This window comes from Stegodyphus dumicola, chromosome 10 (genome assembly GCF_044657685.1).
Source record: "Stegodyphus dumicola isolate Sdum_Otavi_A_Nest chromosome 10, ASM4465768v1".
In the NCBI taxonomy this organism is placed as follows: Eukaryota; Metazoa; Arthropoda; class Arachnida; order Araneae; family Eresidae; genus Stegodyphus; species Stegodyphus dumicola.
The window spans coordinates 181,397,359-181,411,878 of record NC_140777.1 but is presented as its reverse complement, the minus strand read 5'-3'; the positions used below and the strand labels follow the sequence as shown (position 1 = coordinate 181,411,878).

The window sequence follows — 14,520 nt, the reverse complement described above, 5'->3', positions numbered from 1 at the left end:
GCACATCTTCACATAATATGGGCACCTGGAAGCTCACATTTAGAATTTGTTTTATTATCTATTTCATACTTTGTAAAGCATTTATTAGTTTTTGATTAAGAAACTCAACTATTGCAAAGCAAGGAAATATCTCCAACGCGAGACTGTGTATCGGAAATTCTCAAGATATGCTCTTTATAAAATATTTTGCGATATTGCTGTTGAACTGAATTTTATAGTTTAAGTGCGAAAAACATGATATTTAAAGATAACACACGAACTTAAAAAAAACGGCCTTTTGGACGTAATATCAAATTTCAAAGCTTTCAGACTTATTTTTTGGGGGGAAGCTTTTGTTTTTGTTTTTCCATTGTGTTGAAAGCGGGGATGACCTAATCATGTTCCACAGGGCTACGTTTTTAACTAGGCGGAATAGGAAGCTAGTTAGATAGGTAAGTATCAGTTTCCTTAACTACTAACAGTGGGTGGTCATCTTAGAGAAAATGCACTGTAGTACTTTTTTTATCAAATTATTTTAAATATTAGTCTTCTTCAATGAAAATTAAATTTAAACAAATTAAATTAAAAATCTCCTTCAATGACTTATTTTGTTATATACGTAAAGGAATTAATTTAAATATTTATTATAAGCATTCATTAGCAAATAAACGGTCAAGCAACGATGTATTTTAAATACTTTGATATATTTCTCTACAAATATTGGGCATTCATACACGAAGAAAATTATTGACTTATGCTTCAAACACAAGAAGGTTTATATTTCATATAGTTCAGACACAAACGAGAGATCTTGTACCTATCATGGTAAGTAAATTATGAATCTTAACGACTTGTTGACATCATTGATTGAAAACCTTCACTACAAAATCGCAGATTCAAAAAAGTTAATACATCGGGTATAAACTCACTCGATCGAAAAGTAATATGAATGCACGCAGAGTGCGACTTTCCAGTTGTTGGAATCGACACCTCCTATCCTTAAAGCTGTCGTTCAGTGTCTTGGAAACTGTCTCTTCTCCAAAGATTCCCTTTCTTTGGACTGCGTATCAAAGGCGTTGTCAGCAGGTGGATCGAATTACAAATCCGGCCTTCACCGCGAGTTTTCATTTCCTCTTTTTGTTTAGTTTTATTGAAAATACAATCATCTAAATTAACGATTTCTTTAATATTACTACTTTAATCACTTTTCAACCACTAACATTCTCAAACAATAGCATTTTTTAAAATGTTGTAAAACTAGCGGAAGTACCCGATGCCAGTTAAGTTAGATTGAGAATAATGCATCCAACAATAGTTACAACGATACCGCTGTAATCCTTCTCTAATAACGATGCAAAAAATACGATTCACAATCAGGCATTTTTCAGTCTGATGCGATATGGAACTCGCATAAAAAATTTCGATACAAAAATAAACTAATTCTCTCACATTATGTTAGTAACAATGGCACGCTGTTTTTAGTGATTTTCGTCTTTCTAATCAGATCGTCAAAGCTAAGTTCCATCCAATATTCAACTTACATTCAATTTTAGTCGATTAAATGCGGCAAAAACTGGATCATAATTGATCAGGAATCAATAACACGAACAAACAAACACACAAACAGCCATTCTTTCTTACGTATATAGATATAGATTTTGCAAAACTTAAACATTTTTATTAGCAAAGTCTACGATTTGAAAGCGAGCAATAGCAGCACTCTTCGAAATAAAGCGTTTTTATTTTATCTCCAACGCGCGAGACTGTTGCCACTCGGTAGAATGAGTGCGAAAATTAATGTTTTTGGAGTTTTTAATTAATATCTCGGCTGAATAATGTCGTATGCAATCGAAATGGCTTCCCACGAATTTTCGGGACCTGGAATAATGTATTTAATGCTTGGCAATGCCATTTTTATTTCATCGTAATAACCTAGAAATTTTTTATTAACAAACTCTAGGATTTTAAAGGGAGCAGTGGCAATAGCTTTCGAAATAAAGCAGATTTTCATCTCCAACGCGCGAGTCTGTTGCCACTAGAAAAATGAGGGCAAAAATTACAATTTTTCTGAGTTTTTAATTAATATCTCTGATTTTACCAATTTTTTTTTCTTAAAAAAGTGGACGTCGACCTTTTTCCAGGACCCAGAAAATTATCGTAGAAAGTTTGGTGACGATAGTTATAATAGTGACTGAGTTATTACAGGACAAACACACAAACTTTCTTCTTTATATATATAGATTAATTATTTGATCTGATATTAACAATTCAGTATTTATTCATTTTAATTACTAAAGGGAATAAATAATTGAAAAGTAATAAAGATTTAACATACTTATCACATTTTAGTTGCCGCTAATAATTCGTATTATAAGTAACTGAAATGTCGAATGATACAAACTACGAGCACATCAAACTTTAAAAAACTGTGTAAATTCCAAAATGAATATTAAACCATTAACTGCCAAATATTTTTCTCACAATTTGCATTTATTTCTGCGTGTCTAGATTGACATAGAGACTGGAAATCGGAATATAAATCGGAATATAAATGGAATATAAATGCAATCTGCCGTGAGCGCCATTGACCATAAACAATTAGCATATATATTCTAAAACCATTAGAGAACACGGCAGTACATAGGAGTTGGAAATGATGTACATAATAATATGACATAATGCGTTTTGAAAATGTTAAAATCGTGAAACTCATAAAGTTTTACTTCTTCTCACAAATAATACTCTCCAGCTCACTCATTTAACAACTAATACTCAACAGCTCATGCAAAAGCTTGAGAAAGATTTAAACAACAATGTAAAAAAGTAACCATTGTTGCCAACTTAATTAAAGTTGTAGAGACATTAGGTTATTTCTATGCTGGAGGCATGAAATATGAGCAATGCCCTCGCCGGGACTCGAACAATGGACCTCTGGAATACGCACAGAGTGTGCTGACCACTACACTAGAAAAGCATGCTAAGAAGGCGAGAGAAATACGTTATAAAGTTACCGAATTTCCGCTACTAAGACTAATTCCCAAATGGGAATCAGGCAGTTAATATGTTAATGACAAGTTGTTTCAATGGAAGGAATACCTATACTGTTCCAATTAATACATCACTTAAATTTTGATGTGCGCAACCTTTGGATCCCCTGTACAACCCATTTAATTCAAATACTAGAGTGGAACGAATAATTAAAATACAGAGAACCCCTTGATGATAACCATCTCTGAAAGTAATCAGTATTTCTCAAAACGTAAATACATGTATCGATACTCAAAAGTTACCTTGAAACCGTATGTGGTCATTTTAGAAATGGTTTATTTTAATTTACATATAAAAAGGGGGAAAGGAAAAAAGAAAAACAAATGACTTGTTGTACAGTCATTCATTAGGTTATATCGAAACAGGAGACTTGAAAAATGTGCAGTACCTTCGCCGGTACCCGAACTTCGAACTTTCTGTTTGCTAGCGAACGTGCTTTCGAATTATACCACGAAGACACCTGGTAAGGAGCCAGAAAGTACATAACACACTCCCCCTCTTAAAGGGCGAATGGAGAGAAGGGACCCAATCGCCAGATCCTGGTGGTGACGAATTATCATCCATCAGGACTTGGCTACTGGGCCAATATGGCGACTGGGCACCAACACCACAGAATAGCTGTAACTTTAACACTATATTAAGCACCAAATTTGCATGTATGTTTATGTCTTTATGCACAATGACTACGTTTGGTTATCTAGATAAAGGTGGACGTGGCGCTATACCGATTAAACGTACTGGTAGAGGGGTGGTGCCCACGTCCTCCGTCGCATGTCGCATGCCACTGGTAGAGGCTTTTAGAATTTTTCAAAGTTAGGAAACCGAAGATATATATGAAATGCCTTCGCCAAGAATTTAACTTCGGATTTTCCGATTGCTAGTTGAACGTGCTTTCCAATTACACCACGAAGGCATTCGGCAAAGAAGGAGAAAAGTCTTACATTGAATTAAATATCAATTTTCTCTTCTTGAAAGGATTTTGAAGGGAATTTTCTCCTTTTTCATTCATCGTTTGAATCAAATGATTTCAGAAGCGTGTAATGTTCCTCCCTTTTATTCTAATAAACTAAGGAACCTGGTGAACTACTAAGCAAATAATCGCTAAAGGTCCAAAAATATATAAACCAACTTAAGAGGATAACTTTTGAAAATGTCTTATATTTCTAGGAACATAAGTAAATAGTTGTACTAAGAAAGATTAATTACACTTTATTTGCTCCAAATAAAGGTGTATAGACGGCCCCTTTCTCGGGGTGTGCAACAAAGCCTCCACTTGGGCTTGACTTAAAATGTAAGAAATAAAAAGTAATTAATGACTAACTAGAGAGATTTAGCCGATGCTAACAGAAATTCTAACCTAGTAACCGTAATATTAAATTACCAGCGAAGCTATCAAAAGGCACGTAATACAGACGAGCGTAGCAATAGTTAAGAGAGACGTAGCCAAAAGGCAAACGCGCAGTATTCAGGAATTCTCATTCCCTTTCTCGAAGTGAAGAGAACTTTGACTTAAATACTTTCTATTTCTCATTTGCATTTAACGCGATTCTAAAAATTCATTCTGGTAAGGAACTGTAGGCTGAAGCTAGAAGAGATAGGAAAGGTTCATAAGCTTAAAATAACTGTTATATAAAATTAGGATATACCTTACAAACACATAAATTTTATTTGGAAAAGGCAATCGCTGGTTTTTAAGGCTCTTTATTTGTCTATAAGAAACCAATGTTAAGTATTTAAAAAAAGGTAAAACTGACCAATTAATTGCAAAAGCTTTCTGCATCATAGATAGCAGATTACAAACTTCCAGCACTATCATTGAGGTGCTATATCAAAAGTAGACTTTGGTAATCTAACCTTCTACAATAGACCAAAAAATAATCGTTCCATAGGAATGGCTCATCATAAAAGTACAGACATGCCAATCAACACCAATATTCGCCACGACAAAAAAAAACTTATATAATATTTTCCACATAAATTAAAAATAAGTTTTTAACTTATGTGAAGGGGGGTAATGTTCAAAAGGATGATGGCAACTTTAGCAACTTCATGTCATTCCATACTTTTTTTTTTTTTTTTTTTAAGCACCGGAGGTGCTATTAGTCTCATCTTCACATTTTCCTCCGTACCGCTTTCCAAACAAAGGAATGTTGCCATCAAATGTTATCGCCGTATATTATTTTTAAGGAACTAATACAGCGAATATTAAAACAAATGCATGGCAATACAAATAAAAGGATGTTGCCACCAAATATTATCGCCGTATATTATTTTTAAAGAACTAGTACAGAAATGCATGACAACAAAAATGAATGAATGTTGCCACCAAATGTTATTGCCACGCATTAGTTTTAGACAAATACTATAACGAATATAAAAAATATGGCAACAGTTAATAATCCGTCGGAAATTCTAAAGACAGACTGTTTCTAGATATTTTGCGATTTTGCTGTTGAGTTTTATTTTCTATAAATGCGAAAAAAGTAACGTTTAATAAAAAAATAAACTTAAAAGAACAAAAATTTAATAATAAAAAGACAAAAATAGTCATGTAATTTATTAACGAAAACTGTAGATTGTGATGTAATGAACTGAGAGAAGATTGAAAAAGAAGCTAATGGCAAAGCTAAATACACTACCTTTAATTCTAAACATATGTTGCTTTTTAAAATTTTGTGAATTGCCCGTTGAATTTCGTATGGCGTAAATGCAAAAATAGTCATGTGTAATAAATAAAATTAAAAGCACAAATATTTTGCAATAAAAAGACAAAAAAAGTTGCGTAGGTCACGTTGTTAAGAAAACTGATAAAATGATTGAATTATGTTATTATCTTCCGGTTAAGGTTTTTATCTCTTTTGCGTGTAATAGTTGTAGAACTATCGACAATATAAAAATTGTTTATAAGCGGCCAAACCTAATTTATTTTATCATAGCAGCCATATTTGTTTACATTTGAAACTCAGCAGAATAGTGAATTAAGTCTTTCTGCACCTTCAGTGTCTTTTTGCTGAATGGGAGCAAAAGGAAACTTAGTTGTGCACCCAAAAAAAATCTGTCTTCTCGCTTACTGGGCGAATTGCTTGTTTTTGCGTAGAAACTGTAATTTTAATTGTACAAGTGTTTTTTTTTAATTCTTTTAAATGTATTTGGTGTGTTTTATGTTTTTCTACATCTTTTAATTTTTAATTAAGATATTTTGAGTTTTTACGTATTTTTACCTTGCCGCTAAGTAAGAACTGAATTAATTGAATAAGAAATATATCTCTAAAGAAATTCGAGGAAATAATATTAAATGAAATGCAAGAAAAAATACGTATAATTTAATATTCCATTAAAGGAAGCCATGTGGTGTACACATCAGATTTTTTCTTTATTTTTCATGTTTAAAATTAAAGCTTGCAGTTTACACGAGTTAAGAAATTGGCCGTATGATAAAATGATATAATCTGAGTAATACTTTACCAGGTATCGTAATGTATGGATTCACAAAATTTATTATTAATTAGTACAAAGCTTCAAAACGTAATTAGATTTATGAATGAAGTACTTAAATGAATTTTGCATTACAGTGAACTCCTTTAGGAAGAACCCCTTTCAAAAAAAAAAAAAACCAACTTAAGAGGACCACTTTTGAAAACGTCTAATATTTCTAGGAACATAAGTAAAAGTTGTACTGTATATCACCTTTTCGAAATGACATTCGCCACAGATGATCAAAATCATTTGGAACCGTGAAAATACATCTTAAAAAGAGTTCAGTGTATATCAGTTCAACTGATTTTTTTAAAAAGTAAAACAACAACTTAAAGGGTTAAGCAGACTATGGGGAAAATGAAAACATCTTAAACAGAAAGGCACTTGAATGGCGCATGAATAGGTACGACAGTATTAACCTAACGTAACATAACGGTACATCATATTTCTGAAGATGCCATTCAAAAAAAATTTCTAACTAAAAACTAAAACTATTTAAACAACTTTTAAAAAGAATTGTATAAATTTTTACGGCTCAGGAAACAAATAAATACAAAAATCCTGGTCAGGGGATGCACAAATAACCATCACCTGACCAGGGTTTAAACAAGTACAGATATAAGTTGGGTGGAGCATCAGAATTTCACCATTGATCGTACAGCTAGAATCCCGCCGTAATGGCTGGTAAGCTCCTTTCCAATTTAGGTTACGAACAGGATAAAAGGATAATTCGAGGGTCTCCCAAGGTTAAGAACACCGTTCTTTACCTACCACCAACCATATCAGAAGACATTCGCCATGCCGTGCATTTGATATGCACCATACCGCATATACACTATACACATGCAAACATGCATTCTTCTCTGGGATTGGAACTCAAGCCCAACAATACAGCATCCAGGAGCACCAATCACTATACCACTCAGGCCGCACCAGGATTCAAAAGATGGATACTCGAATACCAGCCAGATGCGCAAAGCAATTACAGCAACCCGCACAGAGAATGCGACAGTTCTTTACAATCTTCCCCAATTAGAGAGCGACTACGGAGAGGCAAGATACCCAGTCGACTTAATTCAGAAGGTGAAAATTTGATGATATACGACATTTTAGTTCAAGCGCCACTGTAGGCAGCATTAGCCTCTTAGGGAAAGAAACATCAAATGTGCCTTTGCTGGGTTCGAACCATAGAATTTCCATTTCCCAGAAGTACTAATCATTAACACCACGAGAGCACGCTGAAGGAATACAGATTGCGATCGGCGATATTTTTATCTGTGATATTGCTTACTCTAATGATTATTCAGCTTAGAATAAACCTGAAGATTTGCTTAGGAATTCTTAGCAAGGCGAATGCGAATTAATTCTAATTCAGTGTTTTAACTAAGGAAGCTTGAGCTCCTCAATTAAAATACTAAATTAGAAATAATACACAATAATTTTTAAAGTTGGCAATTTTTTGTTAATTTAATATTTTATGTGCGTTAACCTTCTGGTAGTTAGTGCAAAACGCCCCTTTATAATTTTACTTTGCATTTTTGACTAAGCTTTTAAATAAATACTGCAATAAAACTTGTTTTTAATTAAAAACGTTAGAGCTGTACCTTATTCAAAACAGCAGATGTTTTAATACGTTATTTGCAATAATTTTGCTGCGTGCGTACGGTTTCGTAATAGATTGAATGCAGAAGTCCAATAAAAAGTTAATAAAATTTATTCTTATCGCAAGAAATATAACAAATCGCTGGAATTTTCCTCAGAGATAATTCTTACAAGTGTTGACATCAGGCACTAATAATTAGTAGAACGCAGAACGCAAATACGTTATAGAACGCTATACAACCAGTAGCTATACTTTAAACTATTAAAAACGTTAAAATAGCAATGCAGTTCAAAGAGAAAAGGAAAGCAAATCAAATCGCATTAACAGTAACTAAGTAACTGATCTGAGATGTTTCTCTCCGGCTTTTTAAAGCTTTCTGTTAAAATTTATCATGCGCTGTATTGCAAGGGAAAATAAAATAATTTTAATTATAATTCTACTAAAAATATCCAATTAAATACGAAATTCGTAACAGTATATTAACAACAAGCTGACGTATATACGACTTTTAGAAAATAGCCTCTTACCTAGCCTTATTTTAAGTTATTCATAATATTTATATGTAATTTCTCGTTAAGTAGTATAATAAGTTAAAACCACAAATCTAAATTTCATTCCCATTCTGAAGCTTGAGTTTTAACATTCGAAATATTTATAAAATTATCGTAAATATTTTAAGGATTCAACAGCTCTGAAAAGATGAGGGCAAGACTTCTGTCTATTGTCGCAATAGGGTGGTCAGCTAGGCGATATCACAACTTGAAGCAGTTCGTCTATTCCATATGAATGAATAAACAGATGATGTTTTAAAAGATCCATAACTAGAGTAGTACTTTTATACAACAAAAGACAAAAATCAATAGTGGAGCAAATAGTAATATTTTTGGAGAGGGGAAAAAATCGCGATCAGCAATTCGTATCGACGATTTTGTTAAACTCTGCGTCCTAAGATTATGTAAATAATTTCGCCCTCACCGGAACTTCGATAGCTAGCGTGATTTACTAATATATTGCATCGCGAGAAAAGCAGAGAGTGTGCGGTAATTCTTTATGTTCTCAATTAAAGGGTGACTAGGGAGCGGCATGACATCCAGTCGACCAAATTCAGGCGTTTAAATAAGTGCTGGTAATTCCATCTTTTTTTAGTTCCAAGAATATAATAAAACCAGTGGCATCACATTTTTTAACTGGCACCAGTTAAATCTGCAACTCACTTACACTAGCAGATCACGCACGGGGAAAAGGATACATTTCTTATAACCTTTCCGAACAAATATGCACTAGATATAAAGCAGCAGAATAATAAACATTAAGTAGGGTTTTAAAATAAACATTATTATATGATTTTAAACTGATACTTCAGTTATTAAACTATTCTAACAGGCTCTGGCAATGAATATATTACGGCGTTATATGATATCAGGATTTCCATTTCAATGAATAGTGTTTTAATACGGTGCGCCATTGTACATTCATGCACTTCAGGAATGCAATGTGTTAATTATTGTTCATTTTTATTGAATATTGTTTATTTTCCTATAACACGTTTTTAACTTCAAGAAAGGTAACTCAAACTATTTGAATATAAAAATCAAATGAAAAATAAATCATAGGAAAAAAACCTGAAAGCTTTCAGATTTTACATTACACCCAAAGCGGCATTTTTTTAACGTTTTGTGAAATACCTTTATTTATTAAATATCATGCTATTCGCATTTAAACTAAAAAATTCAGTTCAACAACAATATCGCAAAATAATTTTAAAATGAGCATTATTTAGAATTTCCGATACACATCTCGCGAGCTGGAGGTTTTTTTTTTTTTTTTTTTTTTTTTTTTTTTTTTTTTTGTACAGTGTTTTGGTTTTCAGATACCCATATTCGTTGGAAGATTAAGTTATTCAAAATTGGATGGTTTTAGGTACCGTTGTTTTATCACAATGCAATAAACATACATACAGTGATGCAAATTCTTCATTATTTAATTTCTTTAAATATAACACAGGGCTCTAATATTTGGGGGCAACAATTTGAAAAGTGAACCGACATTTCAAAGCAAAATGCCAATACGAAATTAATAGTCCTTCTGGGCAAATTGCGCCTTTAGACTAATTATACGAAAAATTCAAAAATAGGAGAAAATGTAAAATTCACTAATTTATTCAAAATTTACAAAATCTGTGAAAATCCACTAAAATTAACGAAAATAATAGTAGAAATTTGCCTGTAATTTATAAACAATTTTCTAGCTACTCCGTGGTGATTTTCTTACCTATGTAAATTAATGAACATTCAACGAACCAAAAAACTTAACATATATAAAATTTCAATGAAATCGGTTGAAAAATGAAAGAAGTTAAATCTCAAAGGTAATGTATAATTATTTTTCTAAAAATACTGAACGTTTAATATTCAGAATAATTTAATATTTAGCAATTTTGAACAAAAATAGGATACATTTTAGATAAAATAGAATTAAAGAGAAATATAGGATCTATATTAAAAAACAGGACAAAAGCACACAGAAAAATAGGTTATATCAGATTTTTCAAAATTGTTTCTTTCCCATTCCGACTTTTTGACTCCACAGCCCTGATATCAGCAAGAAATTCTTATTTTGTCTAGAACGAAATATCAATTTTTTTAAATCGCTGTCATCTTTTATCTATTCAAAATCTACGCGTTCTTGTACCTTCGACATTATTGCGCGTTTAAAATTCATGCGAAACAGACGCTAAACTACACTTATAACCATGAGAAAGATATCATATGTCATGTGTACTAAATGCATTAATTATTAAATGTATTAATTAATGTAAATTAAAAAAATCTACTACGTCTTCAACATATTAATTCCAGTTCCTTAAATATTTTGCCTATTTTTGACATGATTTATTAGTAAATGCATATGGTAACTGATTAACTCTAGAAGAAAAAATTCTTCTTTAAATTTTGAATAACAGTAAAAGTTTTTTTCGAGTTCCTTTTCAATATTACGATAGGGGAAAAAAAGGTCAAAGATTCGACAATGTTTCGCCTCACTGTAACACATTTGTAGACATTAGGATATTTCGAAAAACAAGAGGGATGAAAATTATGCAATGCTCTCGCACCACGAACCTCTCGAATACGCGCTGAGGCTGCTGACCACTACACCATGAAGGTATGCTAAGAAGGCGGGAGAAATACCTTATATACTCCCTCTTTTAAAAGGAGGACTGTGGATTAGGAGACCCAATCGCCAAATCCTGGTGGTGGAGAATCATCATCCACCATCGTTTTTAGTTCGGGCGCCACTGTAGAGACATTAGGCTATTTTGGAAAGCAGGAGAGATGAAAAATAAGCAATGCTCTCGCCGGGACTCGAACCACGGAACTCTCGAGTAAGCACCGAGCGTGCTGACCACTACATCACGAAGGATGCTAAGAAGGCGGGAGAAATACCTTACACATTTAAGAAATCTATGTGACTGCATAATACAAAATTTTTCCGATTAATGCACATCACTTATATTATTAGAGAGTATCAACAATCAAAACTAATTATGCCCAACAGGGCATAAAATCAGAATAACTATTAATAAAAGGAAGTATTTCTTTGACTCTGATCTATTTCTCAGGCCCCGCCAGCGACAGAGGAGTTAAGACAACTGAATGTTTGTACTTCGTCCTGGGTTCGAATCCACTCAAACGGGTTTGTTGCATGATCAGGTTTCATGGTTTTCTCCGTGTAGAAAGTGAATATAAGATAGTTTCCTTTAGAGAGATCTACGCGAATGCATTCCTTACTATGGGCAGATAGAAATGCTTTACCATATTTCAATAATCAACCATAACCAGCCATTTGAACGTAAATCTTTATCTTACTGAATAAAGGACTTAATTATTGACCAGCTTTATAGTATTAAAATTATCTCTACAGAACCTCGAAAAAGAAAAGATGATAAATATGAGGCACATATATTTTTAAACTTCGTACAAAATAACATGTAGATAATAAAATTTATAAGGTAGAAATTTTTTTACTTTCCTGTAATACTGAATATATTTTTTCGAATTATGTAAACCCTTTAGGATGAAATTTTCGCCAACCGTATAACCTCCTACCTAAAATTATCACATTAAAGATAATAACATATTTTTAACTTAAAAGAATCTTATAATATTTGAGGATTAATAAATGTAAGATACTATTTTTGGGGGAGAAAAATAATAAAGATAACTTAGTCGAATTTTAAAAATAGAGAAAACTAATTACTTTTTTTATTTTATGAACTAATGAGTCTAGTTTTAATCAAAAACAAGGAAGATAATTTTCGTTTTTTACGCTAGACATTAAATGAATAAAATTTACGAATATATAAGTTTCATATGCAATTCTATGACGTTAAATGTTGTAGGGTAACATAAATATATACATTTCACACACCAAAAAAATACTTCCTTTCCAAATACAGCCTTATTGTAATTGTTATTTTTCGATACAGAACTTTATACATAAACCTGCGCGCTAATTCAGTATGGTAACTGACTTAAGGGGGAAAGAATTTGAGGTAAAAATTTTGCATGAAATCGAAAAATTCATTTCGATTGGATTTTAATACAATAGCTACACTTTTCTTTTCCATGTCATAAACATAAATATTCCAGTACTCCATATGCTTGACTAAACGTTCACTATAATACTTTTAAATAATTTTTTCCCTGTGTTTTTGCATATTTAAAGAAAGACTTATGTAAAAACTCTGTAAATATGCAAGTAATAGTAAATGTGTCTGTCGTTTGCATTGAGCACTATATAAGTCCTACTTTAATTCAGTTCCGACCCCAGTTTTGAAGAACAGTACCCCGGAGGGGAAGACGAGTCGGAGGGTCTCCTACGATTAACCTCTCGAGAGGACTTTCAGCTCGCCGCAGATTTAGAGTGCCCCATGCCGCACAGACATTATATATTTACAAACATCCATCTTTTCTCCGGAATCCGAATCCTTCGGTAGGGCATTCTAAGTCACTAGTCACTATCCCGGTTGGGGGGCTCCAACATATATACAAATATCATAAAGTATAGTCAAATAAATTTTTACTTATTTAGTTCTCCATTAGTATTACAATCAGAAAATAACTTTCACCAAATATAGGAGAAAAAAATATAGTAATTGAAATTAATATTTATTTTTATAAAATATATAAAGAAATAAATATACTGATATAGCATCACATTACATATTTAGAATGCAACCATTTATTAGAAAACTGCTAAATAAGGAAAAATCTGCTTGCATGAATTGAGACAATAGTGTATGATAAACAGAAAATGGAAATAAAAATTTACTTGTGCTTGAAGTACGGCTCCTAGAGTATAGGTGCCACCACCTTGATAAGTGATGTTGGGTAACTGCTTTTCAAACAATGCACACTTGTGGTTACTCACATTCACTTCGCTGACGTGATCGATGTGCTTGGCAATTTTGGTCTTCGAGCTGAAAGTGATAAGAGAAACTCTGGTAGCATTGTACTCTACGGTAAAATCCGCCAGAAGTTTCTTGACAAATTTCAGCTCGTTGAAAAAATTTTCAGCTCCAACAGAAGCCGAGCTGTCAATTAAAAATACAAGTTCCAACTCTTGGTTGGGAGTTTTTCTCAGGTTCTCAATTTGCTTTTTCAAGACGGATCCCAGCACATCCACTTTGGACTTCTCTACCTGATTGGGAAGTCTTTCGCGGGTAGCCTTCGACCTCACCTTCACTTCGTGGCTGAAAAAATCATCGTAGACTTTGGGACTGGACTTGTAATCGATGCAAAGAATTCCTGGTACAAAAGAAATCCAAGTCAGCAAGCTGAAGGCCAAGATCAGCCTGCTCGAGTCGTGGGCCGACACCGACGGCATCACCTTTTCGTTTTGGGCTTCATCCGCGGAAATTCACAAGGTATGCTTTCTCTTTCTTGTATGTTTACAAACAGACCGCGCTTTCCTCAGCACTCATTTGCGCCGGTTGTAAGAGGGTGAATGGAAGAGGGATTCTTAAGCCGTTAGTAACGGTGGACAGAGGGCGCTGCACATTGGGGACCGTCTTTTGCGAAATAAGTGCCAGACCCATTTTCAAATTTTGCTTACCGATGCTGTCCCAGAAGAAAAGAAAGAAAATTCAAGATATAATTATATTTAAAGTTTAGTTTGAGCAATTAAGATGACTATAAATATATTTGCACAATTCAAAATATAAAAAAAAATCAATTAAAGTTTTTTAGATATAAATCTTAAAATATGTGATCGTAGACAAAAACGTTTCATGTTATTCAACCTCTTTGTTTTGTAACATAGTTTATTTTTTAAAGATTTTTAAAGTTTAATTATTTTAAATATGAAATATTAGTGTGTTATATTCGTGATAAAAATTAATTACAGAAGTTTTT

The 14,520-nt window shown here is 32.8% G+C and overlaps 1 protein-coding gene across 1 annotated transcript in view; it reads right to left on the bottom strand.

Annotated features, from left to right (window-relative positions):
• The window catches only part of LOC118191546 (sushi, von Willebrand factor type A, EGF and pentraxin domain-containing protein 1-like), a 287,106-nt gene extending 273,004 nt beyond the window's left edge, over nucleotides 1-14,102 (bottom strand). Inside the window, exon 1 of the mRNA XM_085825956.1 lies at nucleotides 13,439-14,102. Coding sequence (XP_085682082.1) covers nucleotides 13,439-13,993 — 555 coding nt within the window. The 5' untranslated portion in view covers nucleotides 13,994-14,102. The remainder of the gene's footprint in view (nucleotides 1-13,438) is intronic.
• Nucleotides 14,103-14,520: the final 418 nt, after the last annotated feature.